This window comes from Lates calcarifer, linkage group LG21, assembly GCF_001640805.2.
Source record: "Lates calcarifer isolate ASB-BC8 linkage group LG21, TLL_Latcal_v3, whole genome shotgun sequence".
Classification (NCBI taxonomy): Eukaryota; Metazoa; Chordata; class Actinopteri; family Centropomidae; genus Lates; species Lates calcarifer.
Window position 1 is genome coordinate 21,446,815 of NC_066853.1, and position 13,099 is coordinate 21,459,913.

Below are 13,099 nucleotides of genomic sequence, written 5' to 3' on the forward strand. Positions count from 1 at the left end.
TTCTCAGAATAATGGTGTTATAGCAATGGATTTATGTCACTCAGACAGTTAAAGTAACATTACAGAAATTTAAAATGGCAAATGACCAATCAGCTGACAGCTGTAAACCCTCTCCTCCCCCCTCTCTCCCTCCAGGAGGACCTCAAAGCATGGGTGACCAACATCACCACCAGTATTTCAGAGCACGAGGAGATTGCCAAATGGGGTCAGCCCCAACCAACTACCTCATCCACCGACGAGGGTACACGGCGCGACGGCAGCAAGGCGGACAACAGGTCAGAGCGAGGCGGTGAGCGCTCGGACCGGGCCGACCGGATCGAGAGGGCAGACAAAGAAAGGGAGAAAGAGAGGGAGAGAGAGAAGGAGAGGGAGAGAGGCGAACGGTCGGAGAGGTCAGATAAGGGTGGGAAGTCGGACGCGAAGCGCTCAGAGAAATCTGGTAAGAAAAAGTGAACCGGGCGACGTACTGGTCGGGATTGAAGCATACGAACTCCGGATGGGAGGCGGGGCTGTAGACTGGTAGTGAACGCCCCCCTCCTTCTCTCCGCCTCCAACACTGTCAACAAAGAGGTTGTGTTTGGATGGAAAGTGACACACAGGACAGAAGGATTGACCCAGGCTCACTCATAGGACGGACAGGACGAAATTTGGAGCAGGAGACATCTTTCTCTCTCTCTCTTTCTCCCTCTCTTCTGTGTCTCTGTGAGAACACACAGAGCCACTGACGCCCCCTGGTGGCTGTTTCAGAGAACTGCCGAGGGCGGAGTTTTGTGCTGCTGAACCTCGGGCAGTGTTAATGCAAGGAAGAGGCGGGACACGTATCACGTTAACTTGAAGGCTGTTACTGTTTGCTGGTAGTGCGATAAAACGTAGCTCATACTGTTCCACATGCTGTTTGTTTTTTCTATGAGATGAGCTCTATCTGTATGTATTTCTCGTCCGTCTGTCCTATCTACTGTATCTATCTGTCTGTCTGTAAGTTGAGACATCCTACACTATGTCTTATTACTCCTTGGAAATCGAAAGAGAAAGAAATTATGCCAAAATGTTTTACAGACATACAAACTTAGAGAAACTTTTTTGTTAACTGTTTTCGCTCCAATTTGTCCCATCTGTCTTGAGGTCTGGCCATTAAAAAAACAAGTGACACCACATTCATCCAGACTCATCATGGATGAAGTAACACTGCTGATGAGCTGCTGATTTTAGGAGGATGGAAAGATGATGATTTAAGACAAGAGGGGAGTAGAGGGGCGACCGGAGTGAACGCCAAAACAAGAGGAGAGCAGAAATTTGTAATTGTTCAGAAATGAATAAAAACGCATCCAAAAGCTTGAAATCCTGACCGTGAGAAAGATCACAGCCCTGAAATCTGCTTGAAATTTTCTTAAGTTTAATGTTGGATATCTGTCTGGGAAGAGCAACTGGAGCAGCTTCCCCTTTGTTTATGTAGAGTTTATTTAGAACCGCAGGATTTCTGCAGGACAGACGAGTCACGAGGTGTTCAAACTGTGACATAAAGACCACAGGACCACTTGGTCGCTGCTGCCACTTGTCTAATTCATAAAGATATAAAGGACAGATGCACAGTTCTACAGAAAGAGTCAGAAAGAGATGGACTTAAACTGATGGTAGACTCTGGTTCCCCAGGGGCCTCATTCATTAAAATATTGTTTTATTTTTCTCGAATTAAAAAAAAAAAAAAAATAGATACAAACTGATGATACTGCAAAAAAATATAGCATTCCTATTTTAGGTAACTGTAGAGATTTAAGTTTTGATATCTTTAACAACACTGGTGAAATTCATTTTAACTTTCTGATTTTAGCATCAAGATCAGTTTTCCATAAATCACATGTTTGGCTTTGGTCATAAGCACAAAATCTGCACCTGACATGTTTTTAATGAATGAGGCCCTCAGGCTGAAAACAGGCCTCATCTCATCATTCTCTAACAATATCAAACTAATACTTGGATGGTTTATTCACACTAATCTGTTGCATCCGTTTTGATACAGAATTCAAAATATCTTGGGTTTTTTGTGTGTGTGTGAGTGTGTGTAAGTGTGTGTGCGTGTGTGTGTGCTGCTGCTCTTCGCTCCCAGGGTCTCCATAGCTCTCAGGTTATTTATGTTGGTGTGTGCTTACCGTGTGCTTCACGAGTTAATATGTTTGTCCCCTCAGACGCCACCTCAGTCTTCCAGACATGTCCAATCTTCAACAGACCAATAAACACACACACACACACACACACACACACTTTTCACACACACAGAAGTGTAGAACTCTGCAGGTTTAACTTGTCAAATGTTATAAAAATGTGTAGAGTGTAAAAGGTCATCAAACTGTCTGGGTCAACATCCCAGCAATGTAGAGTCAGACAGGAATGAATGACTGAATAAATGAATGACCAGGATATCAGACTGACCAAATACTGAGAAAAAAGGGGTTAAACTGTCTGTAAGTTGTGAGATTGCATGTTTTGCTTGGAGAGAAATCACTCGTCTAAAGGAGCTCGTCTTTGCTGCCCACTGACTCCGCATCACGCTCATCAGTTTATGTTTAATCTCTTGTAAACTCACCACAAAGCCATAAACAGCAGAGAGAGGAAAGTGAGAATAGTCAAAGTCTAATTAACTGGTAAATGCAGCTGGAGGGGATTTTGTGAAGCACCAGCCACAGAGGCTGACGGGCAGACTGAAGTTACTTTCCTGCTCTGGTTGGAGCATCCTGGTCAGATAGCATTTAAAATCCTTTTTTTGAAAATGCTTTCAAATACAAATGCTGTTTCTATATCACTGCTACTGTATAAAAATATTGTTCATTTCGGTTCTGATGTTTTTGACTCATTCAGTTAAAGTCCAGCTGAAATGAAACGGCATGTGTTTTGTCTGCTACAGCACACACATCTGCTCTGTAAATCACAAAAACATCAGTAATCAAAAGGGATACCTTCATATTTTTTTGCATTAAAAGAGTGTGAGTGTGTCTTTGATTGATTGACAGCTACTGAGACAAAAAGGAGACATATGTGATAGTTCCCCACAGACTTTTTTTTCTTTCTTGTAAGATTAAAACAGCGGTTGACAATAAACTAACACACGTTTGGCTACACAAAGGAATGACTAGATGTGATTTCAGTTGGACTTTAAACTTCGATCATTTCCATCGGCTGTAGAGCCCAAGATTCCCACTCAGAATCTGTTTTATATTTTAAGAGACCTATATTTGCCAGAAGTTAATCATCTTCTCTTTTTTTGAAAAGTGTAATATTGAGGTGATGAGCTAACAGTATAATTAAATCTGGCTGCTCCTGTTTTTTTTTAGGCTGTACCTCATTCACTTCAGGATTTTAAATTCTCTCTTGACCTGTCGGTCTGGTTTGTGTTTGTCATAAAACACGTCTTGAGAACTTGTAACTTTCTTTAACCTTTTTTTATTTCAACACTTTTTATGCATCTAAATAAGGTGTGAATGCCAGATCAATGCAATCATTTACATGCATGTTGGACACAACAAACAGTCAGAGTTAAAAGAGGTGAATTTTGAATGAGAAAAACTTCCATGTGTAAAGTGACACGGCTCAGTTCTCTGCTGTCGGATCATCAATCTAACAGCACGATTATCTGACGCCTTGTTGCTTTAGATTCACACAGGACAGAACATGCAGGGTACAGCTGACTTTATCACAGATAACATTACAAAGTATGTCATTTCAACTGGTTTAGGCGCTGACAGCAGAAACAAGGAGATACGTGAATGTCAACATCGTGATAGACTGAAGTACAAAACAAAAATGGTTAAAAATCTGGTTTGGATGAGCTTGCAGGTACCCTGCCTGTCTGTGTGAGTCTGTGCTGTTCTGTTCACATCAACCTCAGTCTGATGGCCGAGACGAATTAACAAATAAAATACCTTTTGATTTATCATTAATGTACTTATAGTCAGTGTTTTCTTTTGTCGCTGGAAATGAATGTGGAACTTTGTTATTGAGAAATGTTTGGGTCTGGATCAGTGTCTCCTCCTGCATCAAAAACAAGAAATAAGAAAGTTCATGTTTATTTATTGAGATGTCAAATCTCTATTATTATATTATTATTATTATTAAATCTTTATTGATACTTCAGCAGAGGGAAACACTGATGCAGATTTCCCTGATACCATCAGTCATTCAGCCACTTACATAAAGACACCAAAACCACTCAATAGTATGCAGTAATATGGAGTATCATTTATGAGGATTGTAGAGGGCTGTGTTCAGGAATTACTGTTGTTAATGTTGATGAGGAAGATGATGATGATGTCAGCAATGACCTGAGACTTTATGCAACTTTTTCTTTGCACTAGGGACACTGGCCTATCACAGAGTTGAGGCCTGATGGTCAGTGGTTTTGGGGATCCAACGGAAACTTATGAGTTTTCACATCAGGTGGAAGAAAGTTTTATTTGAGGCCTTTTCAGGATCAGTTTGTGAATTGATTTTAATTGATTTTTTTCCTCATGCTCTTTACAGTTGGTTAAAAAGCCCATGTGGGTCGACAAGAGGCAGGAAATTCAAGACAGAGCTGAAACAGTTAGTTGGTTGATCTACAGAATATTAATCTGCAACAATTTTGACAATTTATTGTTCAAGTCATTTATATCTGGATATGGCTTCTCAAAATGTGAAGATAATAAACTGAATATTTTGGGAGGTTATGGACAGTTGGTTACCTCATCTTAAGTTTACGTGACCAGAAGTGCTGAAAATCCATATGCTCATCATTTGTCAATCAAAATGACTGCTGCTTGTTCCAGTGTCCAGACAAAAACAGATGATCAGCCTCAGTCTAGTACACACACTGCCTTTGAATAGGGCTTAGACAACAGTGAATGCAATCAACCTGAAGTTTCTTACTATAATTTTATTCTTTCTTTTTAAAACAAAAAATCTAGTCTGTTTATGTGTTTTCTGAGGACAATCATGGGTGGTAAATTTAACCACTCATCAATAAGAACATATGCAGGGCTCTTGAAGCCGAATGCAGACCCAGACCTTCAGTTTTTGTTGCTGGCGACAGACATTTTATGGAGTTGATTCTGTGGACATATGGATCTGTTAGTAGAAGGGTAATATCTTTAATGCACGTGTACTAAAGTCACAGCCTAAAGCATTTGCAATGCGTTTAAATGGGTTAAAGCATCTGTCGTATGTGGGCCACATGCCTTACTCACTGAACATTTTAGGAGTGCATATCAGAGTTTCAGCCTTCTCATCAGTAGATGTAGAGAGAGATTCATTCATAAACACAAATCTTGACAAAACTGCACAAGATTACAAACATAGAAACTGTTCATTTCTGCTTTAAAACAAAGAAAGCACAATATTTTTTATATGAAGTTACATTTAATCCAATGAAACATCTCTTCCTGTTTGCAGCCATCCCTGATTATCATATTTGACAACGGCTTTACAGTTAAGGCAGCAATTTAATTTTCAACAGGCTTTTCATTTCTATAAACTTCTCTGAAATTAGACTTCTCTGGAGTTAGACATATTAATTAGATTATTATGTGCAATTGGCATCATCTTTTTGTCTTGAGATAATTTTAGCAACCACAAAGATCTGGGCCAAACAGTCGAACGATAACATTTGTAGAAACTGTTTTTCTTTTTTGGAGTTCCATATTTGTGGGGCTCACAACATTAGGACGATTCTAGTAACATCAGATAGAGTTTCTGACTGACTCTAACTTAAATTCACTTTTTTGCATTAAACAAGATCAAACCTCTTGAGCGCTGAGAAGATTCAATTCTTTCCAAATGTTATTCAAGCTAAAGTTACGACACCAGCCGCGGATAGTCCAGTGCTGACGAATAGGAATATTTTGATACAACAGTTTCTTTCCTCCCAGGACCCCAGAGCACCACTGTCTGTCTGCCCTCAGCCTGTCTGTCTCTCTGTATGCCTACAGCAACCTGATAATGTACTAATGTATGTGCTCAGAAGTATTTTCTGTAAAAATCAGACAAGAAAAGAAATTTATCCATGGTGACACTGGGAAAACTGCCCCTTGTCTTTGTTATGTTAAACTTTCTTGAGTCTGTGAAGCAAGATTATTGATTTGTACCAAAAACTGGGTTGAAAACGATCCACACCTCCTCCACACAAACACATCAGGACAAAGAGGTTGCATGAATTACATAGTCTCTATTATGGTACTGCTGTGCATGTCTTGAAGTCCCATCCCTCCACTATACAATCACTGTAACATACCGGGGCGACACAAACTACCAACATGGAAAAAGGTGAATGAATGAAACAATAATGTACAAAATGATCAGAGCCAACTGCGAATCATTGACTCTGTACAGTCATTTCTTTGAATTGATAAAATACAAATTGTGATATTGAAAGACAGTGTTTGTGTGTCTTTTTGTGAAGCAGATGAGTGAGGACCAGTGTAAATTCTCAGGCATTTCATTTCATCATAGGTTGAATGTGAAAGGACTACTATTTAAAGTTTCTGTATAGCCTAATATGGTGCACAATGTCTCAGTGGGAATTACAGGCCCACATTAGTGACCCAGTTTGGGACAAGGAGAAAAAATTAAATAATATAAAATTACCAAAATATCCTTTGTTGCTGGTTGTTAATTCTACTAAAAGGTTAGTATACTTCTCTAAAACAAAGGAATAAAACATTTCAGTGTATGACAACCAGGCTTGTACTTGTATCTGTAATGCCACCATGTGTAGAGTCACTTACACTCCAAAAGCATTATTGAGAAGTATTCAGACTTGTATCTCTAAGACTGCTGGGAGCGCACGGAAGTAAGAGTCCCAGTTAAATCACAGTCGTGATTGGCAGACATCCTGTGCCCAGCAGCTAATTTATTTAGATTAACAGTGTTAGCACAGGCATAGATTTTTCAAAAACAGAGAGTGAAGAGATCAAACTTCAGTCATTTTAAATGAGGTAATTAAACTTTTTGTGGAAACGCTATAATATGTGAAAATTATTATTCTAATAATTTAAGTCCTTTTTAAGTCATTTGTCCTGTACAAGACTAAGAAAATAGAAGTATGTTCCATGCAAGAACAGTATGAAAAAAAATAATAAAGGTCTTAAAACTTTCACACAGAGATCCTCCACGAGAGAGGGAAGGATGATTAGCTAAAAATAAAAAGTGGTCAGTGATGCAAATAACTTCAGACTTTTGTGACTAATCAGAGTAGAGTGGATGAACCTATTTTTTTATTTATTTATTTTTATTTTATTTTGTTTGTTTGTTTGTTTTTTTAAGGTTCTGGGGTCCCTAGGTAGGGGTGCAGCCTTGGTCACATCAAAAATAACGTGTATTTTAGTTGAAAAATAAAGGGTCACTCAAAAGGGCCTGCTCAGCTTTAACATGAAAAATGGCATACTTCAAAGTTTGCTGTTAAACACACATGCCACTTTGAAATCACTGTTTGTAAAGGCTACTTTCTTCTCACCATATCGCGTTGATTTTAGTATGGTGTCCGGAGCTTTTATTGTGAAATGTATACGTGACACCGGAAACGGATGTGCAACACGGAACGTTTTCATAGGCACACAGGCCGCCATGTAGGACAGTAAATTGTTTGTGAACACGGAAGAAATACTGTTGTTGTTGTGTTTACAATCCGAATGACTTTGATTTAAGTTCCAGTTTTTAATTAAAGATGCGTTATAAGCTGGCGGACACCGCGGGCTGAGCTTTTAACTCGAGAAAACAAGATGGAGGCGAGGTTCGGCAGCGAAGTAGCGTCGATAGTGGAAGTCGCCATCCAGGCGGCGGTGTCCGTGTTCAGGGATGTCTGGGCGAAAGAGGCGCCAAACGCCGAGTGGGATGAGGCGAAGTTCGGCGAAATCCAGGAGATAGAGAAGTGTCTGGTGGGTCAGATCCACAAAGTGTTCACGGAGTTCTCCTCGGAGTTGTTTGAGGAGAACGAGGCTCTGCGTGCCAAAGTAGAGCAGCTGGAGGATGTCCTGCAGAAGAAAGCCGGGCAGCTGGAGCAGGAGCTCGAGGCCAGAGTGGGTCAGCTGGGCAGAGAGATGGAGCAGCTGGAGAAGGAGCTGAAGAGCATCAGTGAAGGCAGCAGCAAGACTCCGGGAGGTCCGACCCACAACCTGCTGCAGGACGGCTCACTGACAGGTGAGGGACAGTCATCAGTCACTCCGCTGGTGAACACGTGACACTTATCTGACAGTCAGACTGAATCTAAAAACATCAGTAATTTACCTTCAAACTGTGTTTGCAGATGAGGCTCCTACCAGCAGTTGAATCCACTTAAAGCTGCAATCATTAAATGACTCCATTACAATTATTAGTTGAATGCATAAAAATGATTCATTAACTGTCAGTCACATCACAGGAGGTATGCAAGTTTTAGATCAGTTAGGTTAGATTTGATCATTATAATTGCTTTTCTTCCTGTTTTCTTCAACTTTCACTCAGGCCCAAAAATCAGCCTTTAAAAGAAATAAACATTTGACTTTTACCACAACTGTCGATATCAACTGATATGAACATTTTAATGGTGATAACATGTTTGCCTACATCTCCCGGCCCTACCAGATTGTTCAAACATGAAAGTAATTGTTAGTTGACCATTTTCGATTGTCAGTCAATGTGGATTAATGGTTGAGTCAAAATGTTGGAGAATAATGAAAGTAATTGATAGTAGTTTGATGATGTGATGATTCTGGCTCACAATTCAAAACCCAAAGATATGAAATGCTTAGTCATCTAAATCAGAGAAACGCAGCAGATCTTGACATTTGAGAAACTGGAATATATGAATCTTTTATTTATTTACCATGTGGTGATTGTAACTTCTGTCTTTGCTGTGTGTGCCAGTTAGTAAGTTTGAATGAATGTATGAATGAGCCAGTGCACATTAATTAATGAGTTTGATGTGACATTATATCATTCTGTCTTTGAAACAACACAGGAGCACCTGTGCTGTCAGTGTCCACCGGTCAAACTGCCCCAAAACCTGCTGCCCCTCTGGATGCTGTGAAGGAGTCCACCTCAAACCCTCCACCAGTTTCAGCAGAAAGTGTTGTTCCCACCTCCACAGCTGAATCTGTCACTGTCCCCAAACCTGCAGTAGCTCCTATGGTGTTTGTTGGCAGAGTCAGCTCTGCGCCCACAGTTCTGTTGGTGGGTGCCAGCCAAGCCGTCACCCAGCCCCCCATGCCATCGCCGGCTGTCTATGAAAGGACGGGAACGACGCAACTCATCCTCAAACCAGCAGCCTCGCCGGGGTCTACACCTCAAGACGTCCCCAGTCCAGACTCCAGCACCGTCAGTGGTCTCACCTCGGCACAGGAGAAGGTCAGATGTTAGACTGAGCAGAGTTATCTTTGTCTGGAACCAACAATGTCTGGAAAATCTGAAATTCCATGTTACTGTGCTGCTAGTTTTTATTTGTTAAAATATCTTTTAGATGATATTAGTTATGACTAGACAGAGTTTGTATACATGTCTACATCTCAAGGGTGTTACTTCCCACCCTGGTGGGATACAGTGTGAACTTAAGACAAAAAAGCTGCATGAATAGTGCTGTCTTCAAGCAACAGAGCAAGCTAAAATTAATTCTGGAAATATTCCTAATGTCATGTTTCTGTAAAATGAAGTGTAATGCAGAGGAAAATGTCATTGTTATGGTTCTGATTACACACTACCAACTATTTAATTTAAACTCAGTTATTTCTTTATGCATTACAGAAATCTGTGGAAGAGGCAGCTTTTGGGAGAACAAGGAAGACAAGGAGAACAACTTTTAAAAATGAAAAAAGTAGGTTTATATTTCAGACCGTTTGTGAAGGAACTGATAGAGTATGTGATGGAAAAGTCGTGCGCTGAACAAAGGAGGTCTTGGGACATGAAAGATGTCTTATTTTAGCTTGATGCATCCAGGAGATAGTCAGTGGTCAATACAGATGTCAACAGGTTCAACATAGTGTAATGCCACTCCAAGTCTGAAGCTGTCTTCCTGAAAAGAGCGTATGTAAGGCCCAAATTCACCTGTCCAAGACCATCCCATACATGTGTGAATGTTCTACTTGTAATCCTCTTTCTCTCAGACTATATGGTGCCAGGTTGCTGCATATTCCCTAGATATTTACATATTTACATATCTCCTTACATCCTATCAGTAATGGCCCCATTTGTAACCATGGCTACTGCGGATATGAGTAGGAGCAGCTGCACACTCACTAGAGATAAAATGAGCTGTAGTGGCCTTTACAAACCTTGTGTAGGCGCTCACTGAATAAAGGAATGCAGAGAAACTGAAAGAGGAAGGAAGAGAAAGCCTTCACAGAGGATACATCCATCCGGAAGAGAAGATGAATAGAGCTGTACGATTAAAAGCATGGTTTCGAGTCATACTTCCCAGCAAATAATGCAACAGAAACTAGTGTTGTGTTGAAGCCTGTCCCCCCCCCCATTGAGACATGTTTCTCCTTACATTAACCTGAACCTTTAGAAATATTGAAAAAAAAATGGTAGTCTCAGTTGTAAGCAAGAAGATCACAATTCTCATTTTATCCAGAATCGTGCAGCTCTGCTGTTGAATTAAAACCTCCAAATAATATTAGACTAATTTTGTCGATTTTTTCCCCTCCATTTCCAGCATCTACTGACAACAATGCAGAAGAAAACGAAATCCAGTCGGATGAAAAAAAAGAGGCACGCAGAACGAAGCGTTTCTTCTGTGAGCACTGTAACGTTGGTTTTCATTGGAAAGGTGAATTGAACAAACACATGAAAGTTCACAAGAAGCCGTTTCCCTGTGATCAGTGTGACAAAAGTTTTCTGGAAAAGAAGTCTTTGGAAAATCATGTTTTGCGTCATGAGGCGAGCAAAGCCCCCCTGCCCTTCCCCTGTCCTCGCTGTAAAAGATCGTACAGGAAAGAGCAGTCGCTTCAGAATCACCTGAAGCGTCACCAGCGGATGAAGCCGCCTAAGCCGTTTGCCTGCGACCAGTGTGGGAAAACATTCAGGATCAAGCAGTCTCTGGAGAACCACCTCTTACGCCACGAGAAAAAGAAGGAGATGTTGAAGTGCCAGCTTTGTGACAAGACCTGCAAGACACCCGTCCAGCTGAAATGTCACATGGCTGTACACTCAGAGGAGAGACCGTTTAGTTGTGAAACCTGCGGGAAGGAGTTTAAGAGCAAAGACACGCTTCGCTTCCATCAGATGGTTCACTCAGACACCAAAAAATACAAATGCACGATGTGCGACGAAACTTTCAAATACGCCCACTCCCTGACGGTGCATAAGAGGAAACACACAGGCGTCACTCCGTTCATATGCAGCGTGTGCAACAGGTCGTACAGGACCGGCACTGCTCTGAAAAGACACAGCATAGTCCATACAGGGGAGAAACCGTTCACCTGTCACATATGTGGAGCGAGGTTCAGCCTGAACAACAACCTCAAAAGGCACCTTCGCATCCACACCGGAGAAAAGCCGTTCACCTGTCAGGAGTGTGGCAAGAGCTTCTCGGACAACAACAAGCTGAAGTCCCACATGCTCATCCACGGCGCCAGAAAGCCTTTTATGTGCGATCTGTGCGGGAAGACCTTCCTCTTCAACTGCAGGCTGCTGATACATCAGAGGTACGTGCACGCCGACAGGAACGAGGAGACAGACGGCACGCAAAGATTTTTCCAGACTAGACGACAAAACAAGTCTCTGGTTAAACCGTTCAGTTGCAAGATATGTCTGAGGGGTTTCAGCGCCGCGTGTTCGCTCAAGCTCCACGAAAGAGGCCACAGTGAGCACAAGGAGTACAACTGTGGCATATGTGGGAAGTCTTTCCACAACAAATACTCTTTCGGCTACCACCAGAGAAGCCACTCGGGGGAGAAGCCGTTCGTTTGCGATGTGTGCGGGAAGAGGTTTTTCCACGCCGGCAGTCTGAAGCAGCACGAGCGGATTCACACCGGCGAAAAACCTTACAAGTGCGACCAGTGCGGCAAGGCCTTCAGGACGGACGGAAACTTCTACAGACACTTGCGGATACACACGGGCGAGAAACCTTTCGCGTGTATGTACTGTGACAGGAAGTTCCACCAGTCAAATCAGCTCAAGTCCCACCTGCAGGTCCACACCGGGCAGAAGCTCTACTCGTGCCAGCAGTGCGGCCGGGGCTTCTCGGATTCAAGGCAGCTGAAGAAGCACAGCTGCGACGGGTCGTAGGTGATGTGACGCCATGATGTGTGACGGCCATGAGTACGCTCAGCTGTTCAACAAATGGGAGAACTTGTGTCAAACTGATCCTAAGTCCTAAATTAAGTGGTGGTATGTTGTATTAAGGGAAATAAAGTTCATTAGAAAATTGCAAAATATTACTCAACTGAACAAGGGTGACACTGAAAAAATAACACACTACTTCATTGAAAAGAAATTCATTTAATTTGGATATAAAACATTTGCTTGTGATAGCTTCATGGCGGCGAAGGAGTGCTTGTTTGTCTACACATTATTTTGACACTTTGGGGCTCTGGTAACTCTCACTTGTCTTCACTCTTGATTTAATAAAGTTAAGGGATTAAATAAAAGCATTTAATACAGTATTTGACTGTAAAAGTAGTGGCAGCTCTACTCACATCAGAGTTTTCACAGTAGAGGTCAGCAGCATTGTTTGTGGCATTTATAATTGTGTTTTTTCCTTTTTGCTTCAGTAACCTCAAAACAGATAGGGCTGTTTACCATTATAGGACACCATGGCCATTTAAAAATCAGTTACACATGTGGAATATTAAGGTATACCTCTGTAAATATTGTGAAGATGATAAATGCCAGCTTTCTTTTTTCTTTGAATAGTTGGGAACTGATTTTTTCCTCTCTTACCGTTTTTTTTTAGTTTTCTTAAACTATTTTGTATTAATTTATGTTTTGAGCTCAGAATAATCCAACAGAATGGCATCAAGATGTAATTGTTTTCAAAGTAAGAACCTGTAAAATGTACAGTTCTATGCAGTACGGTAGCGTGTGTACTATATTTCGTTACTGCAATTAAAGAATATTTGCTACAGAAGCAGCGTTGAGTTTTATTTTGAAATATTCTTTACCT

The 13,099-nt window shown here is 41.2% G+C and overlaps 2 protein-coding genes across 3 annotated transcripts in view; both read left to right on the top strand.

Annotated features, from left to right (window-relative positions):
• Nucleotides 1–6,396, top strand: part of LOC108876139 (spectrin beta chain, non-erythrocytic 4) — a 79,184-nt gene extending 72,788 nt beyond the window's left edge. For both annotated transcript variants that reach the window (XM_018665475.2, XM_051065725.1), the window contains one exon: nt 136–6,396. In XM_018665475.2, the coding sequence (XP_018520991.1) occupies nt 136–453 (318 nt within the window). In that variant the 3' untranslated portion in view covers nt 454–6,396. The remainder of the gene's footprint in view (nt 1–135) is intronic.
• An 890-nt stretch (nt 6,397–7,286) lies between these two features.
• Nucleotides 7,287–13,063, top strand: LOC108876140 (zinc finger protein 345). The gene is made up of 4 exons (XM_018665478.2): nt 7,287–8,160; nt 8,960–9,345; nt 9,739–9,808; nt 10,649–13,063. The coding sequence occupies exons 1-4, from the start codon at nt 7,743–7,745 to the stop codon at nt 12,220–12,222; spliced, it is 2,448 nt and encodes an 815-aa protein (XP_018520994.1). The 5' UTR covers nt 7,287–7,742; the 3' UTR covers nt 12,223–13,063.
• The last annotated feature ends 36 nt before the right edge of the window (nt 13,064–13,099 follow it).

Excerpts from the sequence above, each read along its gene's own strand:
- LOC108876140 (XM_018665478.2), top strand. The coding sequence starts at position 7,743 with ATGGAGGCGAGGTTCGGCAGCGAAGTAGCGTCGATAGTGGAAGTCGCC. Across the intron at positions 9,346-9,738 it reads TCACCTCGGCACAGGAGAAG|AAATCTGTGGAAGAGGCAGC; the intron begins GTCAGATGTTAG and ends TATGCATTACAG. Across the intron at positions 9,809-10,648 it reads AACTTTTAAAAATGAAAAAA|CATCTACTGACAACAATGCA; the intron begins GTAGGTTTATAT and ends CTCCATTTCCAG.